Genomic DNA, 19,646 nt, shown 5'->3' on the forward strand with positions numbered 1-19,646 from the left:
GGGAAAAAAGAATGATAAAGGAAAAGAACAGCAATAGTAAAGGATCTTTTCTTTGTTTCAGTAAGATGAAGAGGCCTGAGCAGTTTCGTGGAGGGGAAGAAACAGGAAAACCTCTTCACAAGACAAAAAGCTGGCACTGCATTCTCTCTCTGTAGGACAGAACTGTCTAAAGACAAATAAATAAATAAATAAATAAATAAATACATAAAGACAAATTTTATTTGGCCAAAATAAAGGAACCTGAAGCATTACTAATGACCCTTCAAAAGCTTCATTGTTTGTTTTTCTTTAATTAACATCTAAATAGATTATACATCTTCTATAATTATAATATGGAAATATATATGAGCAAAATATATAAATTTTTTGGCAAATGCCTAGGAAAGAATGGGGTCAGTCAAGTTCATCCAAGGTTTTAAGCAGCAGCATCAATGCAGCCAGGCTGCGGTCAGTGTTTGGGGACAGAGGTAAATATCCGCAATCCATGCATCCCTTTGATTTCTTCTTTTAGTGCCTAAATAAGAAAACAGCATCATCAGTTTTTGTATATTTCATGTTGATTACAGTAATTCTCTGAGAGTATTTTTATACAGTTCTATATCTGAAGAAGACTGTGTATGTGCTTTGTTCAAGCAATTTTTCCTTCTTTTGAAAAACAATTTTTTCTTTTTTTAAATCAATAGTATCTAACATAAAGATCAAAAAGTATAAAAAGGCATACAGGGAAGTCTCCCTCCTACACCTGTCCCTCTCCCCAGTTTCGACCCCTGTTCCCAAAAGAACTGTTGTTAGTTTCTTGTGTATCTTTTTTTTTTCTTTTTTTGAGTCAGAGTCTCGCTCTAGTGCCCAGGCTGGAGTGCAGTGGCATGATATTGGCTTACTGCAACCTCCGCCTCCTGGGTTCAAACAAGCTTCCTGCTTCAGCCTGCCTAGTGGCTGGGACTAGAGGCGTGTGCTGCCATGCCTGGCTAATTTTTTATTTTTTACAGAGACAGGGTCTAACTATGTTGCCCAGGCTGGTCTTGGACTCCTGGACTGTGGCAATCTGCCCATCTTGGCTGCCCTAAGTGCTGGAATTACAAGCGTGAGCCATCGTGGAGGCCAGTTTCTTGTGTTTATTTTCAGGGATTTAAAAATGCATATTCAGCAGGCATATTCAAGCTAATATTCCACCCTATGACCTTTCAAAATGCAAATGGTAAACAATTCAAACATTACACCAAGCTTGTCCAACCCATGGCCCATGACAGCTTTGAATGTGGCCTAACACCAATTTGTAAACTTTCATAAAACATTTTGAGATTTTTTTTCAATTTTTTAAAAAGCTTATCAGCTATCATTAATGTTAGTGTATTTTATGTGTGGCCCAAGAGAATTCTTCTTCCATTGTGGCCCAAGGAAGCCAAAGGACTGGACACCCCTGCTCTATACTTTGCTTTTCCCCTAACCATCTATCTTGGGGATCTTTCTGTATTAGGCATATATGGGTGTCCTCATTCTTCTTTGCATCAGCATAGTATTCTATTATATGAATGTATTATAACTTTTCAACCTGTCCCCTAACGGACTTCTAGGCTATTTCCTGTATTTTATTATTTTGAGCAATAAGCATTCTTTAAAAAAAATGAGCTGTTCTTTAAAATCATACCAATTAGCACAAATTCCCCAATGTCACTTGAGAGCAGGAAATAAAGTTTCAAATTATTTATGGGACTAGTTTTAAGGCTACAAATGGTGTCAGAGCCCAAATCTGAAGGAACCACCAGAGTCAAAAAGATATTTGGCCCCTGCAGTGCTGGGAGAAAGAGAGGTTACAGGATCAGAGCGGGGCTTGGACCTCTCAAGTTCATCATCAGTATAGAGGAAGAGATAATGTCCTTTTATACTAGGCCAAAATCTGATAATCACAGTGGGGTGGACACTTTTCTCATCTGTTTAGTGATCTCCTTCTCTTGGGGAATAATTCCTTTTCCACTTTATTGTATACTTCTGGTGGAATTAGTAGTTGGTCTGATACTGAGGTCATTATGTGCCTCTGGCCCAGCCTATGATTGGACCAAGGTGACACATGACCCAAATTGGGCCACTCAGAATCTCCCTTGGGATTTTTGAGAGTGGAGCCTTGTTTCTTGGGCCAATATGCTGTGATATCAACTGGAGGTGGCCAGAGCCCATGTTTCCCACCAAGGAGAGAAAGCCCATCTTCAGCAGGAGAAAAGGAGACCAACACAGAGAAGGAAGCTGAAAGTACTTCTTCAAAGGATTGCTGTGAGGATTAGTGATAAAGTACATGCTGAGCACTGACCACAGTGCCCAACACATAGTAAGAATTCCATAAATGTGACTGCCATCACCATCACTGCCATCTCCAACACTGGGAGGAAGCTGCACCAGTCTGGGGTGGGGAAGGGCTGTGATTCCCCCAGTTTGGGGGAATGTCACCTGCATGGTCTTGGGATTAAGGTGTCCTCTGGTCCCCTACATCAACATGTGCCTCTCCTCACACTGTCCTGAGTAGACAACCCAGTCACTCGTCTTTCATTCCCCCTCAAAAGCAGGCTCAGTGCAGGGCAGGCTGTGTCCCCCATACCTAACAAAGGACGTGGCACATGGAAGGAGCCCAACCAGTATTTCTTGAGAGTTTGCAGACAGTGAGGAGAGCTGCCTTATGTTTTCTTACTGGCTTACCCATTAGATTAAATGTTAGTATCTGAAAGGCATTCTATTTTGGAGAACTCGCATCCTGACATTGGAGGTCCAATCTGGGCAAAGGCTCAGACAGAGAGAGAGAGACAGGCAGAGGCCGGCTGGGAGGATGTGTGCAGAGAAGGGCAGGGGAAATGTGTGAATGGCAGTCTAGGACACCTGAACTCGATGCCTGACAGGCCACCAAAGAGAGGCTTGTGATCAGTGCTATGCTTTACAAAAATAACACTAGTTCACAATGGCAAGACCTTCCAGAATGATGCCAAACACACCCAGTGAGGGGGGAGGTTCACAGGTACAGATACAAGGGTCAACGTTGGTATAAATTAAAATCAACATGGATAATATTTAACATGAGACTTAGTCTGGTTCTGTCACTGGGTCTGGGGCAGCTGCAGCCATTCTCACTCATGCCATGTATCAACTGACCTACCTGTAAAGCAGTCTCAAAGAGAAGCCAAAAAACCCTCTTTAAATCTACAAAAACATATCTTTTAGCACTGTCTATGTTTAGATATATTCATCAACGTGTGACAGTAACAGTAAACATTGGTAGCATTAAACAAGGATACACAAAATCACTATTGGGAGGCTTGTCTTCAATTTTGAATAAAATCCCTTTTTGCCACAATGTAGATACTCCCAGATTCTATTTTTCTCAGGTCTTGTTTCGTGATTGTGGTACTGCATTATTCTTTCCTGCAACTGACAGCAAAAACCACCACCCCTGCTTGGCAGGCCCTTTTGGAGGCTGAAGGCCAGTGGCAAGGGGCACTGTTGCCTCTACTGACCTGATTAACCATCTGGTGCTGCTGGACAGTTCTCTTCTCCTTAAATTCTTCTGATTCAATTTTAATTTCATACATCGCCCCACAACCTCCTAAAATAAACGTGATTCAAAAGCATTTCAATTATTAAGTCATGGCAGCCATGGTCCCATATGTCCTTGAAGTACTCTACAATCCAAAGGACTGAATATCATTCAGCACAAAGGAAAGTTGCTCAGACCATTAGGAAAAGACCATGGCTTCCAATCTGATCACATGCTCCTCCGGACAGGCTGCCACAATCCAAAATGCGAGGCAGCTGCACTACCCAGAGTTATCACTTGTGGGCAGGAAAGATAAAGCACAAAGCATGGACAACCTAGGGAGTGTAGAGCGTTTCCTTTTACTAGGCCAATAAACACCACGGAAGAGGATGAGAAGGATGGAATTTCAGTGTTCTACCTTCCAAAGAACCAACAATCAGTATTTTAAAAGTGCAAAAATACGCTAAAATTTGGTTTGAAAACTGTGTAATTCTATCCAAAGAAAAGAAAGGACCAGGGGCTCACTCCTGTAATCCTAGCACTTTGGGAGGCCAAAGCAGGTGGATCACAAGGTTAGGAGTTCGAGACCAGTCTCACCAACATGGTAAAACCTCGTCACTACTAAAACTACAAAAATAGCGGGACGTGGTGGCAAGTGCCTGTAATCCCAGCTACTTGAGAGGCTAAGGCAGGAGAACTGCTTGAACCCAGGAGGCAGAGGCTGCAGTGAGCCAAGATCGCACCACTGCCCTCCAGCCTGGGCAACAGAGTGAGACCCTGTCTCCAAAAAAAAAAAAAAAAAAGAACCAAGGGAGCTCCAGAGCCGGGACATAGCAACATATCATGCATTGAGCTGCTCGGGGATGTCTCTGGCACTGCAGAGTCCACAGTGCATCATCCAGGGTTTCATCCTGGGTTTTGGGGGAGAGCTTTCTGGTGAAGCCCTCGAGGCAGAGCTTGGTGGGCCATCCACCCCCTGCCTGAGCTTTGCCTCCACCTGGCTAGAGAGCTAGTGCTGATGACTGATGATAAATGCACAGCTCTAGCATGAAATAACATGGGCAAGAAAATGGCCTCTGCACTATTAACTCAGCCAGGCCACTGCATGACAGGTGCAATGTACTCAACAGGCTTTGTTCTGCTTCTCTTATAATGTGCTCTAGGAGTCCAAGTTTTGGTTAAACCCAGCTTCTCAGCCTCCCCTTCTGCACTCTGTCTAGGACTGCGCAGAGCCTGGGGCAAGTTCAGGACCTGGTAACATCAAGGCCTCAGCACTGCCCCGGGACCCCTGCAGAGCCCTCACCTGATGTACCATTCCAGCAGATCTTTTTGTTGTTGTTTTGAGATGGAGCTTCGCTCTTGTTGCCTAGGCTGGAGTGCAGTGGCGCAATTTTAGCTCACTGCAACTTCCGCCTCCCAGGTTCAAACGATGTTCCTGCCTCAGATTCCCAAGTAGGTGGGATTACAGGCACTCACCACCACACCCAGCTAAATTTTTTTTTGTATTTTTAGTAGAGATGGGATTTCACCATGTTGGCCAGGCTGGTCTCGAATTCCTGACATCAGGTGATCCTCCTGCCTCAGTCTCCCAAAGTGCTAGAATTACAGGCATGAGCCACTGCGCCTGGTCCCAGCAGATCTTTTTTCTTTTTTTTTTTTTTGAGACAGAGTCTTACTGTCACCCAGGCTGGCGGGCAGTGGCGCAATCTTGGCTCCCTGTAACTTCTGCCTCCTGGGTTCAAGCAATTCTCCTGCCTCAGCCTCCCAAGTAGCTGGGACTATAGGCGCACGCCACCACACCCGGCTAATTTTTGTATTTTCAGTAGAGACGGGGTTTCACCATCTTGGCCGGGCTGGTCTTGAACTCCTAACCTCGTGATCCACCTGCCTCAGTCTCCCAAAGTGCTGGGATTACAAGCGTGAGCCGCCATGCCCAAACCCCAGCAAATTTTTAGTTTGATTTATTTCCTGTAGTTTCCAGAATAAAATCTACTTTCTAAACTTTCTCCCCAATCCTTGGAAATGTTATGTTCTCAGTAAAGTCAGTGAGCCCTTGCGGCAATGCTGAGTGGCAAAGGCTGCCTCTGGGTGTGGAGAGATTCAGGCTGACGCCTATCCAGCAGCTCACACCATGCACCGTTCCGTGTATGCATGTGTGTGTGGATAAAGGGCCTATCTTCCCCATCCTGTGGGTGCACAAGTTGCTTTTCCAGCCTGCTCCTAACACACCGCCAGCCTGAACTTCTAGGTGCCTGTGGCTGCCTGAGAAGGACAGAGCCTGGCTGGGGCTGGTAACTGGGCTTAGGACAGAGGCTGCCCTGAGTCCCGGTTCTGGTTTCAGTTCCACTGTCTCTTCCCTGTGAGGAGCTGGGCAGGTCCTTTGGCCTCTCTGGGCTTGTTTCCTCTTGGAGAAAATGAGGCAGTTGCACAAAACCCTTCTGGGGTCTACTCTAGCTCTGACATCCTAGGGTGTCAGAAGAATGGGGGAAAATTAAAGGAAAACCTATTAAAGTCAAATGACAGACTGTGAACCTGAGCTTTGGAGTGACTGAGAGGGACTTTGTCTGAGCTGAGCCAAGCTGGCAACCTTGAGTCCTCCCAGCCATGCCTTGTCCTCAGTTTCCCTCTGATGTTTCTGAATCCTGACTGCCATCTCAACAGGTGGGGGTGGCCGAGCTCCATCTGTCCAGCAGCAACACATCTTGAGAAGCTGCTCACCAGCAGTAAGTCCCCTCCTCCAAGCCCCTAGCCCTCTGTCCTTCCAAAGGGCAATATCTTATCAAAGTGCCATGGGAAGGATCACAGAAAACCTTACCTGAAATGTCAGTGACTTTGATAGCTGTAGCTCGAGGAAACTTTTCTTTGAGAATTTGGGTCACTCTGAGCTCCCCCTCAGTCTGGAAGGCAAACATCCGATGGACACAGTGAAGTGGAAGCTGCCACAGAACAGAGAGGAGGGTCAGGGCAGAGGGAGATGCTGCTGCCCCCGAGCTGGGCCACTGTAAGGCAGGCCCCTGAGCCCTCGCCAGCACTGTCACGGGTTAATTCAGGGGGGCTCTGTAGTATTAGGAGTCCATGTAAGCCCTCCAGAACACAGAATAAACTTTTAATGGCGGGGAGAGGATGATTTTTTTTTTTTTTTTGAGATGGAGTCTCACTCTGCTGCCGAGGCTGGAGTGCCATGGCCCAATCTCTGCTCACCGCAACCTCCGCCTCCCAGGTTCAAGCAATTCTCCTGCTTCAGCCTCCTGAGTAGCTGGGATTACAGGCACGCACCATCAGGCCCAGCTAATTTTTGTATTTTTAGTAGAGACAGTGTTTCATCACGTTGGTCAGGCTGGCCTTGAACTCCTGACCTTGTAATCCGCTCGCCTCTGCCTCCCAAAGTGCTGGGATTACCGGTGTAAGCCACCACACCCAGCCTAGGATGATTGTTAACAACTCAATTTGACTCCAGAGACAAGAGGCCCCAAACCTAATTCAAGAGATGCTTGATTCCTCATAATGTCATGTGATGCTATTATGCTGATAGTTTTATAGGTAAGGAAACTGAGGCACACAGTAATGTACCCAAGGTTGAACTGGTTAAGAAGATGCAAAGCCAGAAGAGAAGCTGGACAGCCTGACTCAGATCTATCCCACTAGGCCATCTGGCATCCATTGCCCTGGATGGTGAGGCCAAATTCCACACCCCTCCTTTAGGCCTGATTAACATGTCTTGCTCTCCCCAGTGGGATGTGACCTCACAACCCAATGCTCAATAAGCCAGCTATCCTTCATCATGCGCTCGTTCTCACTGAGAAGCAGCGTTAGAATTCTATGAAAGGACCTGAAGAAGGAACAAGGAGGATCTGTAGGTTGTTTACCACTGGCATCAACACCCCTTCCCCAATGGCTACCACAGGGAGTCTGTGTTTCCTTTTTTTTTTTTTTTTTGAGACAGAGTTTTGCTCTGTTACCCAGGCTGAAGTGCAGTGGCATAATCTCGGCTCACTGCAACCTCCGCCTCCTGGGTTCAAGCTATTCTCCTGCCCCAGCCTCCTGAGTAGCTGGGATTACAGGCGCCTGCCACCACACTCAGCAAATTTTGTATTTTTGGTAGAGATGAGGTTTCACACGTTGGCCAGGCTTGTCTCAAACCCCTGACCTCAGGTGATCCACCCACCTCGACCTCCCAAATCCCTCCCAAAGGGATTATAGGCGTGAGCTACCACGCCCAACCCGGGGAGCCTGTTTCTGATGGAACATGTGTCAACATTTAGCAGTAAAGGAGCAGAAAACTGGTTGGCAGTCACTTGGCTGGGCTGAGCACATGCTGAAAAGGCAGACTGGGAATGGAGTGTGGCAGGTCTTGAATGCCAGGCTAAAGATTGTGGACTGTGTCAGACAGGTGATGTGGCTCCATGTGATGGAACCCAGGCTCATGGTACCAAAGTAACCTGCAGGAAACAGTGCCTTCTGGAACGAGTCAGGAAGAGGCATTACAATGGAGGAAGTACCGGGTGCTGGTCCCTGACTAGACATGGATGACAGGTGGGAGGACACTAGGGCCGTTCATGGGTGCTGGTGCTGAAGGTCCCACCCCTCTACCCCTCAGTCCTTCCTGATAGCTCAGAGCAAGGTCCTATGTCACAGAACTCAGAGCACCTACTTTAAAACGAGCTGTGCACTGGCTCTCTCACCACTGGTCTTTTAGACCAGGCCTGAGTAGGACAGCATCCCAGAGCTGACCCCAGGGCAGGCTCTCAGAGGCACTTGGTGTTGGATAGACGAATGAATGAGCAGGGGAAGAACTACTCAGTTAGGGACAGTTCTACTGGGGCCCAGCAGAGAAGTCTGACAGGCAGTTGAAATGCAGGTCAGGAGAAAGGTCCAGCGTGTGATTGTCTGCCTGCTGTATGAAGGGACAGAAACTCAATGTTGAGAGACTGGACAGGATTGCTGGGGGTGAGGGTGGGTGGAGCTGCTTCTGGGGGCAGAATCTTGGGAGAAAAGGCAGAGAGTAACCAGATGGCAGGCAGAATCGGCAGCCACTAAGGGGTGAGAGTGGTGAGTGTTGCAGAATCCTTGGGAGAAGCCTTTCTTTCATCTTAGCAGATCTGTGGTCAGCCGCCTTTAGTAGAATAATCAACGGACATCCCCAGATCATCACTGACCACGCTCAAAGTCACCACAGTGGAAGAACACTTTATGCACGGGCGAGGCAGGTATAGGACCGGGGAGACGGAAAATGAAAAGAGAAAGAAGTGTATGAACTGAAGCAAAGGATGAATCAGAAAGTGGGAGAAATTAGGAGAGCGCGTGGGAAGTGTCCCCAGCTTGGGTTCTGCTCCGGTAGTGTGGGATCTGGAGAGGATCAAGGTCAGAGGCCCAGTCGACCTTCCCAAGGCCCCGGCTCCTCTGCAGTCCCCTGCACCCACGCCTTGACTTCGGGCGAGGACTTCTCTCTTCCGCTCCGCAAATAATCTTTTTTTTCCCCTTGTGCCCGCTGTATTATGACTGTTTATGTGTCTGTCCGCCTGACCTCCAAACTCCACCCAGCTCGGGAGCTCCCCCAGAGCGCTCCGGAGCTTGAAATTTCGAATGCCGAACTCGCTGAGTGAATGAATGAATGAATGAATGAATGAGAGAAAGGAAGAGGAGGCCCCCAGTGCCGGTGCCGCGCGCGCCCCTCAAGCCCCGACAGCTGCCGGCCCCACGGTCCCTCCGCAGCTCCCGTCTAGGGGAGAGCAGCCCCTACCCAGCCCGCGCTCACCCCGCGGATCCTGCGGAGCAGAGGCGCTGCCGCAGCTGGGCTCCATGCCGCCATGCCCGGCTGACGCGAACCGCCGCCCGAGGTCACTATATGCCCAAAAGATGCGGAGCGGGAGACCGAGAGCAGCCGCCGTGGAAGAGGTCGCCCCCTGCCGCCCGGAGGCCTCTTGCCGCCTGGCTCAGTCCCCGGAGGCTGCTGGACGCCAGGCCCCACCTCCGCCTCCCCTAGCTGACTCCACCCCTGACACTGCAGCGCCAGCCGGCCTCGGTACCCCGCCCTCTGCCTGGGCTCTCCCCGCGCTCATCCAACCTGCCCAGGGCCTGTTTCACGCATAGGGTCCCCTTGCCCGCGTGAAAACCTCTTTCCTCCTCAGCTCAGAAACACTCCAAGGTCTTGGCGCCCGATACGAGCCTTCCTTCATCCGAATACCTCTCGTGCCCCTGATGCACTTTTCCATTCCCACTCCCCACGTCGGCAGCCTAGCTGCTAACTGAGAGCTTGGCCTTCGCTCCTGGTGTGGGGACTCGTGGAGGGATTTGATTCGCGCTTTAGAAAGATCGCTCTGCTCCTGTGAGGAGGAAGGCGTGCAGGGGCTGCCACCGGAGACACGGTCAGAAGCTCCGAGGCTACCGCGATGGTCCAGGTGAGAACGGAGGGGCCTGAACTAAACCAGTAGAAGGAGGACTGGAAGAACGAACTGAGACACTTGGGAAGTGAATAGAATCGAGCGACTGCATGTTGGGGTGAGGGTGGGGAAGGTATCTGAGATGACTCCTGTTTCTGGCTTGGACAATGACTTGGATGGAGGAGGGTTAGTTGGGGGCTAAGCAGAGTCCTCGAACAGTTTTGAATTTGCCTGAGTTTAAGGTGCCACAGGACACAGCCTAACAGAGGCCCAGGTTGGAGCCATGGACCATGGACCATGAGAATGGAACGGAAGCTGACGCCATGTGGGATGGGGTAGAACTGTCAGCAAATTCGCCTCGCCTCTGGAGTCCTCAGACCAGTCAAGACAGAAATTCAACCAAGCTCCTCCTCTCTCTAGCTGTATTTGTTTGCGCACGTGGTCTGATGGCACCCTGCAGGATTTACCAGCTTTTTGCCAATATTCTGGCCTATGCAATCAATACGTCCCTTCAGCGTTGCACTTGGATGGAGTGGACCTATAGTTGTTCTATATGGATGTTGTCTAAAATATTTATTACAGTATTAACTGACTCCTAGGTTCTGGCCTTAAGAATTTCTCCTTTGGATCAATTACTAGCCTGTCTTACATTTTCTGCTTCCTTCCTTTAAAATGTTTAGACATGATTTGCTAACTTTTAAGTTTTCTTCATTGAGTCAATGATGCAATTAAAGCTGTCAAAAAAAATTTTTTTCAAGCAGGGTAATAGTGGTAAACCATCCCCTTGCTATTCAAACAGCATGGTTTAGATGAGGCACATCTATTCCCAGTTCTAGGAGTGGAAACAGGATCCAAGTCTGGCTAATCAGAGATTGGCTTAGGGTTGGCCACATGACCTGAGCCAAACCAATGAGTTAGTATAGGGACTTTTCTGAAACTAAAGAAATGGATCCTATTCAGGCTTGGTGGCTCACGCCTTTAATTCCAGCACTTTGGGAGGCTGAGACGGGCGGATCATCTGAGGTCAGGAGTTCAAGACCAGCCTGACCAACACGGAGAAACCCCATCTCAACTAAAAATACAAAATTAGCCGGACGTGGTGGTGCATGCCTGTAATCCCAGCTACTCGGGAAGCTGAGGCAGGAGAATTGCTTGAACCTGGGAGGCAGAGGTTGCAGTGAGCCAAGATTGCACCATTGCACTCCAGCCTGGGAGACAGACAGCCTTTTGCAACTTTTATTTTAGAATCAGAGGGCATATATGCAGGCTTGTTACAGAGGTATTGCATGGTGCTGAGGTTTGGAGTATGAATGAATCCGTCCTTCAGATAGTAAGTATAGTACCCAACAGGTAGTTTAAACCCTTGCCCCTTTGCTTCCTTCATCCCTCTTGTATTCCCCAGTGTCTATAGTTCCCAGACGTTGATCTTTTTCTGGTGTGCTGCTAAGCTGGTAGAAAGGCTGGAGTTGCTGGCAACCATCTTTGCAACCATGCAGGCAGAGCTACTTTGGAAATGAAGCAAGACAAAGAAGAAAACAGATAAAAGGAGACAAATGTTTGCCTTTGTACAGCTGGAAACCAGCAGTGCTGGAAATGAGCACTAAACCCAGTTTAATTGGGTTTCTCACTTGTAACCAAGTGAGGTTAAACAAAGCTTACAGATTTGTATTGGTAGAATTCTTCCTTTTGTTTAAAATGGTACTTTGGGCCAGGCAAGGTGGCTTATACCTGTAATCTAAGCACTTTGGGAGGCCAAGGCAGGCAAATCACCTGAGGTCAGGAGTTCAGAAACAGCCTGGCTAACATGGTGAAACCCTGTCTCTACTCAAACTACAAACCAGTAGCTCGCCGTGGCAGCCTTTCACCCTGGTTTTTGTCTCCAAAAAAAGGGGTACTTTTGCTTATCTCTAATCTTCCATTTCCCCATAATTTGACAACTGCCCACACTATGTTACTCTGAGCTACTCTCTGCCCCATTTTCCTCCTATCCTCAGTTTCCCCTAAGCTGTCAGAGCCATCTGAAATGAAAACATTTAGGCAGGGCATGATGGCTCACGCCTGTAATCCCAGCACTTTTGGAGGCCAAGGCAGGTGGATCACCTGAGGTCAGGAGTTCGAGACCAGCCTGGCCACATGGTGAAACACCATCCTACTAAAAATACAAAAATTAGCCGTGTGTGGTGCCGTGTGCCTCTACTCCCCAGCTACTAAGGAGGCTGAAGCAGGAGAATCACTTGAACCTGGGAGGTGGGTGCTGCAGTGAGCCGAGATCGAGCCACTGCACTCCAGCCTGGGCAACAGAGTGAGACTCTGTCTCAAAAATATAAATGAAATGAAAACATTTACTACTTGAAATCCTTCAGACACCCCATCACGTACAGTTCTTTTTTATGATTTAACCACTATCTACCTGCCTAAATGAAATCTATCCTTCAGTAATATTATACTTGTATCTCCCTGTATAAGCTATGATACAAGTTTGGTTATGCAGTTGCCCACTTTTTAATGCCCAGCTTTTAAGGTTCAAGCCTTGTCTTCTCCCAAGGAGCCACCTCTGACTGCCTCACAGTAAGCTTAGGGCCTGCAACTTACCTGTAACTTTTGTTGCACTTATGGCCCTTTACAACTATCAATTTATGTATGTGTCTGTTCTCTCTGGTCTATAAGCTCCATGAGGACAGAGCCTTGAGTCATCTGTCAACAGCCCAATATGGGACAAAAAGTGCATGCACTGTTATTACTGAACAGAACTGATAGAGGCTCAGCAATTTGCGCTCCACAGGTCTAAATTTGAAACTTTCTAGAAAAGGATTTGCAGGACAATCTGACCAATCTTGGGCTTCCAAATTAGTTCCAACAGTTCCAGTATTGTTTTTATTTTTTGGCAGAAACAAATAAAAGGTAAGTTTTACTTAATGATTAAAAGTGAAATGCATTTAGTCCCAGGAAATGAGTCAATGCTTTCTGTATCTTACTTTTTTTGCTGTGACCTTGAGATTCTCTTCTCTTCAGTTGTATTGGTGCATGATCACTCATAGCTTTCATACATATATTAAATCTGGGCCAACTCAGAAAATTCATTAGGTAGGAACTCTTTGGATGCACCTCCTTTTTTAACCTCATTAGGATAATTTTTCATTTTATCAGCATTTTATTTTATAGAGCTTCCTAGCACTGTTGAGCATGGAGAATTTTTGCAAATGCTATCCAGAGAAACAGAGGCCTGACTTGCTATGTACTATTTGAACTTGTCGGAGCTTTTGTGGCATGGTCTAAAGAATACTGAAATATTTCTGGCATATCTCTTAATTGCAGTCACTTTCCCCAGGTTGCTTTATGGATTAAATGAGATAACCTACTAAAGGACTCCTATAAAAAGCAAAAAGGTAGCTAGCTTTGGAGAGGTGCCATGGCAGAGACTGGCATCTAGTGGCCAGCGATAATGGTGCAGGCTAGTGTCCACACCTAAGTGGGGATGGTGCAGGCTGTAGTGTCCATACCTAGTAGGGACATCAATGGGGTGTTTGTTAGAGAAGGTCCATGGCATAGTTTGGACACTGTTTCTGGCTGTGCAGGTTGGAACCCAGAGTCTGGCTCTCCCAAAGATTAAGCTTATCCTTTTTATGATCAATTTTAGGCCTACTGAAAATGTCAAGAGATACAAAACTGATTGCTAGTTTACTCATAGCTTATACAAAATTAGTATTAACTAGGCTGGGTGTGGTAGCTTATGCCTGTAATCCCAGCACTTTGGGTGGCTGGGATGGGCAGACTGCTTGCGCTTAGTTCGAGACCAACCTGGGCAACATGGCAAAACCCCATCTATACAAAAAATACAAAAAATTAGCTGGGCATGATGGTGCATGCCTGTTGTCCCAACTACTCAGGAGGCTGAGGCAGGAAGATCACTTGAGCCTAGGAGGTGGAGCTTGCAGTGAGCCAAGATTGTGCCACTGCACTCCCAACCTGGGCAACAAAGACCCCGTCTCAAAAAAATAAAATTATTGTTAACTTGTACTGTTTAGCCACATTCATTAAGTTTTTAATTTTAACTCTACGATCTCAGAACCAGGAATGTACAAAGAGATCTGGAGCCTGATTCGCATGGCAGGTAGGAGACCATGTATTTTTTGTCTGGGATGGGTTTTAGCCACTATCAGAGGCATAGTTTGTTTCTTAGGCGTTGGGTCCTAGTAGTATGATACTTAGTTCATTTAGGAACTTCCATTTTTAAGGGCTAAGAAAACATTTTAGCCACTAAATGATATGCAAAGGTAACTTTCCAAATTTAAGCTGTACTCAAAAAATCCACAAAACCTGCAAAACTCTCAAGTTTCTATATTTAAACAGAAATAAGTGTGTTGATATACATACTTTAATCAGTCATTTCTTGCTTTCAATATATTTTATTCTGATGAAGTTACAAAAGTAGATACAAAATACTTTTTTTAAAAAGTACAGTTAATGGACTTAGAAAAATAGATAAAGCCCCTAAGGATTTTAAAATACAACATAAATTTTTATGTAAAGAACATTTAAAAATATTTTAGATGGTAACCAAAACTAACTTACTCAAACTATTTTTGATGTAGAATAGAATGTTGTTCTTAATAATAAGTCTATAGCACACTGGTAATCCATTTGGACCTACAGAATACTTGTTTGGAATAGAATCTGATAATTAGAGAAAACCCAAATGAATGTCAATGCAGTTGCTTCAAAAAAATTACTGCTACAACATCTACTATCATCCCCCAAGGCCTTTTACAGTCTGAAATATCAAAATTGAAAGCAAAAATAGGATGACCTAAGGACTACTATTTTACCTCTTTGCCAGAATTCTACAATAGTAGAAACCAAATTCACTTACTAAACTGATCTCAGGGGGAAATAATGTGCCTGCTGAAGGTGCTCAGCGTTTGATGCCAGGCTGGCATTTTTCAGGAGAGGCTTTGTTATTGACAGGAGGCAGCTCCTACAACAAGGCAGCGGCTGCACCAGCGCCATGACTAGGGCTGCTTAAAAACAAATTTTCTAGGACTTATGCTCCTTGGGCCTGATTTGTCAATGCCTATGAGGTAATGATATTATGTTTGACAAGCTCTACTTCTAGTACGACCTCAATGCTCAGACAGAAGGCCAACAATACAATCAGAAAATCATAATATTGGCAAAACTTAATATTACCGCCAAGATTGTTCCTCTTACCCCTGCACTACTAGAAAAACTTTACCTTTGTTACCTAAATCATGGTGAATACCGATTTTGCATTTCTCATGTAAGCAGCTATATGAGCTAGGGTTCTACAAGCCTTAGATGAAAGGAAACACTTTGTTTGCTGGAAGTCCTGTAAAATTACTTTATTCACAATCTGAAGAATGAAAGACACATTTGGCTGTCAATACAAAAACTGCAGTACAAGGAAGTTCAACTATTTAAAAATCTGTACGTCACTGTCCAAGTTTTTTTTGAAGGCCTGAAAATTAAAGCACCATAGGATTAACTGCATAATTTAGCAAGCACTCTTCACCCCATGACTGTAATCATGTATGAAGGGCAGAGATCAGACACTGAGAGATGACTTCTGATTAGCCAGGGGGAAGGGAGTGAGTGTTATGGACAGACAAACCTTGGGCACGGGGAGATAAAAGTGAGAAGAGTCAAAAAGATTGATTTCTTCAAATTGTTATCAAAGGTTGGCCCTCTAGCCAAGTCAAGAAAGCGCCATCCTATTCTCATTATCTCCCCTTCCTCCAATTCTCCTCCCCACCTTGGCTCCCTAGCCTTGGAGTTAAACACTAATATTTAAGTGTACTGTTGGTTAAGCCAGATTGACTTGGGAACCTGGTTATGTTTTTATTTTCATTTTTAAAAAGGACAGTCTGAGTATCAAAATACCAACACATCTCTGATTTATGTCCTATTTATAAGCTGCCTTTACTACTGTCCTGACGTGATCGTCTTTCATTTGCTTTGGGGCTTAGAAAATAAGTGGAGAAAAGTGATAACTTTTTTTTTGTTTGATAATATTTGAAACATTAGAAATAATGAGGAATGTATAAGCTGAGCTGAGAAACTAGTTTCATCACTTGTGGACTTAAAAAAGTAAAGCCAACAGGGTTTAAAGTTGAGAGGCAGTTCAAAGCCTAAGTGACATCTAGAAACCTGCTTTCTTGTTCGCAAATGATCAACATGAACATACAGAATGGCTGACATTTGGACCTTTGGATAGCTTAAAACATGGATTGCAGAATGTCTAATAGAGGGCTTTTCTCTCTTTTTTTTTATGACTGTCCCACACTTTAATTCCTCAATGATATGTGGATGCTACCTAAATCAGATGAAATGTTCTATTTCCTTTAAAATTCTGTATATACTTAAGAATTTATAGAAAATGATTATTTAAAATGGAGTTTCTAAGTAATTATTTTCTTTATAGTTTAGTGGAATAAGAAAAAAAAAATCAAAAAAAAAAAAAGAAAACCATCAAATCTAACCTTTATCAAAGCCATCAAGGAGGTTGGTAAAGTACTTTGCCAAAACCAGAGCTCTGAACCGCATAGAATGCTGACGCACTTAAAGCTTTGCCAATTTGGCAAGTCTTCCAGTATAATAATTGTTGTGCCTCTGTACATTTTAAATAGACTGCTAGAGTTTACTATATCCTAGGAACCAAATAAAAAATAAATGTTTTCTTCACTCAAGGGGAAGGTTTTTATATCCCAACAGAAACAGGAATTTCAAGTTTTGATACAAAAACAATTAAGATAAAACCCAAGTGGGAGCTCAGTCCATCTTTTGAACATTAACAGAAGGAGGATTTTTTAAAAAACTTATTTCTCCCATTTTGTCTCCTTTAAACACATACGTACTCACTCACTCTCAAGAATAGGTAGCACACCAAAGCTTTAGCTATGTTGTAAGATGTGTACACCTTCATGGTTTATTGTGGTTTTCCTTAAGTTTTATCCTCATTAGAATAAAGTTCATGCATTTCTACACTATTCTTCACTAAGGCTCAAGACACAATAAAAACATAGAAGTAATTTTTTTAATAAAAGGAAATAAAATAATCAACTCCTCCATTCTCTTATTCAGAATTTCAAGGCCTCTGAAAAATAATGAAATAATAAAAATAGTGGTTTTGAGATCTAAATTTGTTATAATATTTTGGATTCCTTTTCTCAGCCAAAAGCTACTATCTGAATGAAGCTTTTCAGACTAAAAGCCTGGAAGACCATCCTTAGAAGACATAAAAAAATTACTTCTGATATACACACTCCTAATAATTTAGACAGATGTGAAAACAATTCCAAATAAAGATCAAAAAATAAAGTCCCTGTAAAAATAACTTTGGTTGCTCCCACCCACACATGCCATATGATGATTTAAACTGCAATCATGAATTTTGAAAAAATATACGTATCTTATCTATAAAAACACTACCATACAAACTTGAAACTAAAATGTTATCTGAAGTGACACGCATGTTCTAAATCTCAAGGATACTTAAAAATACATTTTTTATTTGTAAAATAAAAGAATAAAAAGAATAAAACCAATCTGATTGTGTTATTAGGAAATTTGTTCTGGAAACTTATTCATAAATTATTGATGGAAATGCTTAATGTCCATTATGCTGTCACTTAAAATAGATTCAACATTTTCTTGTAAAGAAATGACTGAGTAAAATGAGTAAAAGAATAATAAGTAAACTTATAAACTACAGGTTAATCATCACATATTACAACCAGGTATGACTCTGTGATAGTAATAGGAGTCATACTTGGTTGCTATCACAGTACTTATGATCTGGCTGTGTCCTTAAGGTCTTACTTGGAAACTATCACGCCAACCTACCTTTGGGATAATTTTATCAGTAGACACAGACAACGGGTATCTTTTTATCCTGTTTTCTTAAAGTTTGTATCACTAGTCTGTAACAGATAGCAATGAGATAGTTCTAGCAATAGATGAAGCAAGAGGGTAACTGTGTTCTAGAAGAAACATTTATCTGTCTTTTGATCCAAGTTTCTCTATTAATTCTTGAAGAGGTGCCAGCTCGCGCCTATCAATCAGATTAAACTCCTAAAAACAGAAGAAAAATAACATTTAAAAATGGATCTAAAACTGAAACTCTTTGTCTTTTGGAGAAGGGATTCCCAACCCTAGTTTTCTGAAGTCCAAATGAATCATGAAATAACCTCTGTGATCATTTTAAAATAGGTATTCATTCTCTTCTTTTCTTTTTCTTTCTTTTTTTTTTTTGTACAGACGTGGTCTCACTATTTGCTAAGGCTGGTACTGAACTTCGGCTTCAAGTAATCTGCCCACCTTGGCATCCCAAAGCGCTGGGATTACAGGGGTGAGCCACCATGCCTGGCCCTCTTTTTAAAAATATAGGTATGACATTGTGATATATGTATTTGGTTTTCCTCCCTGTTTCCTGACACATAGCTCGTAAAACACTTGCTGGAATTACCAGAGTGGTAAGAGTATCTTGTATGCTAATGAGAGGACTGGTGACTGGGGGCTTCTTTAAAGCTTCAGGATGGGAACTGGTCAACCTTCAGCCAGTCCTCTCTCTTCCCAGATCACAGCCTCTGGGGAGGGGAGACAGCTGCTAAAGGCTGAGTTGATCACCAGTGGCCAATTATTTAATCAATCATGGCCAAGTAATGAAGCTTCCATAAAAACAAACAAAAAAAAGGGCTCAGGAGAGCTTCTGGACAGCTGAACACATGGAGGTTCCTGGAGCGTGACATGCCTGGAGAGAGCATGGAAGCCCCTTCTCTGCTGGCCCTACGCATCTCTTCCATCTAGCTGTTCATGTGTATCTTTTGTAACATCTTTCATAATAAATGGGTAGAGATAAGTAAGTATTTCCCTGAATTCTATGAGGTGCTCTAGCAAACTAATCAAACCCAAGGGGAGGGAGATTGTAGGAACCCTGGTTTACAGTCAGAGGTATAGATGATGATCTATTACTTTTGATTGATATCCAAAGTGGGGGGCAGTCTTGTGTGACTGGGCTCTCAACTTGTAGGGTCTGATACTACCTCCAGATAGTATCAGAACTGAATCAAATTATAGGACATTCATCTGGTATCCACTGTATAAATGATCGTTTGCTTGGTGTGTGAGGCACAGTCCCCATGTTTGGTCACAGAAGCATTCTGTGTGGTGAGAGTACAGGCGAAACAAGGGAGTTTGTTTTACAATATTCTTACAATAGGAGACTTATTAAAGAAGCAACTCTAGGTATCAGTATGATCCTCACTTTGTTAAACATTGAAATCAAAACTGTATATATATATTTAAATTTACATAGAAATTACCTGAAAAGGGCTGGGCATGGTGGCTCATGCCTATAATTCCAGCACTCTGGGAGGACAAGGCAGGTGGATCACTTGAGGTCAGGAGTTAGAGACCAGCCTAGCCAACCTGGTGAAACCACATCTCTACTAAAAATATAAAAATTATCTGGGTGCCTGCAATCCCAGCTATTTGGGAGGCTGAGGCAGGAAAACTGCTTGAACCCAGGAGACAAAGGTTGCAGTGAACCAATATCATGCCATTGCACTCCAGCCTGGGCAACAGAGCAAGACTCTGCATCCCCCCACCACCAAAAAAAGAAACTACCTGAAAACTACAAACTGAACTTTTGATAAAGGGGCAGTAGACCTTTATGCAACAATCTGAGAAGGAAGATCAGAAAGAGCATGGTACAGTACACAGAACTGTAATAC

At 44.2% G+C, this 19,646-nt stretch overlaps 2 protein-coding genes across 4 annotated transcripts in view; both read right to left on the reverse strand.

The window, feature by feature from the left end:
- Window positions 1–201: 201 nt before the first annotated feature.
- Window positions 202–9,364, reverse strand: BOLA3 (bolA family member 3). 2 transcript variants are annotated; one of them, XM_012452201.2, is made up of 4 exons: window positions 9,273–9,364; window positions 6,333–6,453; window positions 3,498–3,586; window positions 202–514 (listed from the first exon to the last, which is right to left on the reverse strand). In XM_012452201.2, exons 1-4 carry the CDS (start codon window positions 9,324–9,326, stop codon window positions 449–451), a joined length of 330 nt encoding a protein of 109 aa, XP_012307624.1. In that variant the 5' UTR covers window positions 9,327–9,364; the 3' UTR covers window positions 202–448. The 2 variants fall into 2 exon arrangements, with proteins under 2 accessions (XP_012307624.1, XP_064233898.1); XM_064377828.1 differs by lacking the exon at window positions 3,498–3,586 and having other exon boundaries at window positions 9,273–9,357.
- A 5,878-nt stretch (window positions 9,365–15,242) lies between these two features.
- Window positions 15,243–19,646, reverse strand: part of MOB1A (MOB kinase activator 1A) — a 28,208-nt gene continuing 23,804 nt past the window's right edge. For both annotated transcript variants that reach the window (XM_021670955.2, XM_012452198.2), the window contains one exon: window positions 15,243–17,985. In XM_021670955.2, the coding sequence (XP_021526630.1) occupies window positions 17,978–17,985 (8 nt within the window). In that variant the 3' untranslated portion in view covers window positions 15,243–17,977. The remainder of the gene's footprint in view (window positions 17,986–19,646) is intronic.

Source organism: Aotus nancymaae, unplaced genomic scaffold (assembly GCF_030222135.1).
Source record: "Aotus nancymaae isolate 86718 unplaced genomic scaffold, 86718_ANA_hifiasm-v0.15.2.pri h1tg000017l, whole genome shotgun sequence".
NCBI classification, from domain to species: domain Eukaryota; kingdom Metazoa; phylum Chordata; class Mammalia; order Primates; family Aotidae; genus Aotus; species Aotus nancymaae.

Coding starts and splice junctions, on each gene's coding strand:
- BOLA3 (XM_012452201.2), bottom strand. CDS start 9,326: ATGGCGGCATGGAGCCCAGCTGCGGCAGCGCCTCTGCTCCGCAGGATC. Junction 3,587..6,332: donor CAAAGTCACTGACATTTCAG/GTAAGGTTTTCT, acceptor CGTTTATTTTAG/GAGGTTGTGGGGCGATGTAT. Junction 515..3,497: donor AGCACCAGATGGTTAATCAG/GTCAGTAGAGGC, acceptor TTTCTTATTTAG/GCACTAAAAGAAGAAATCAA.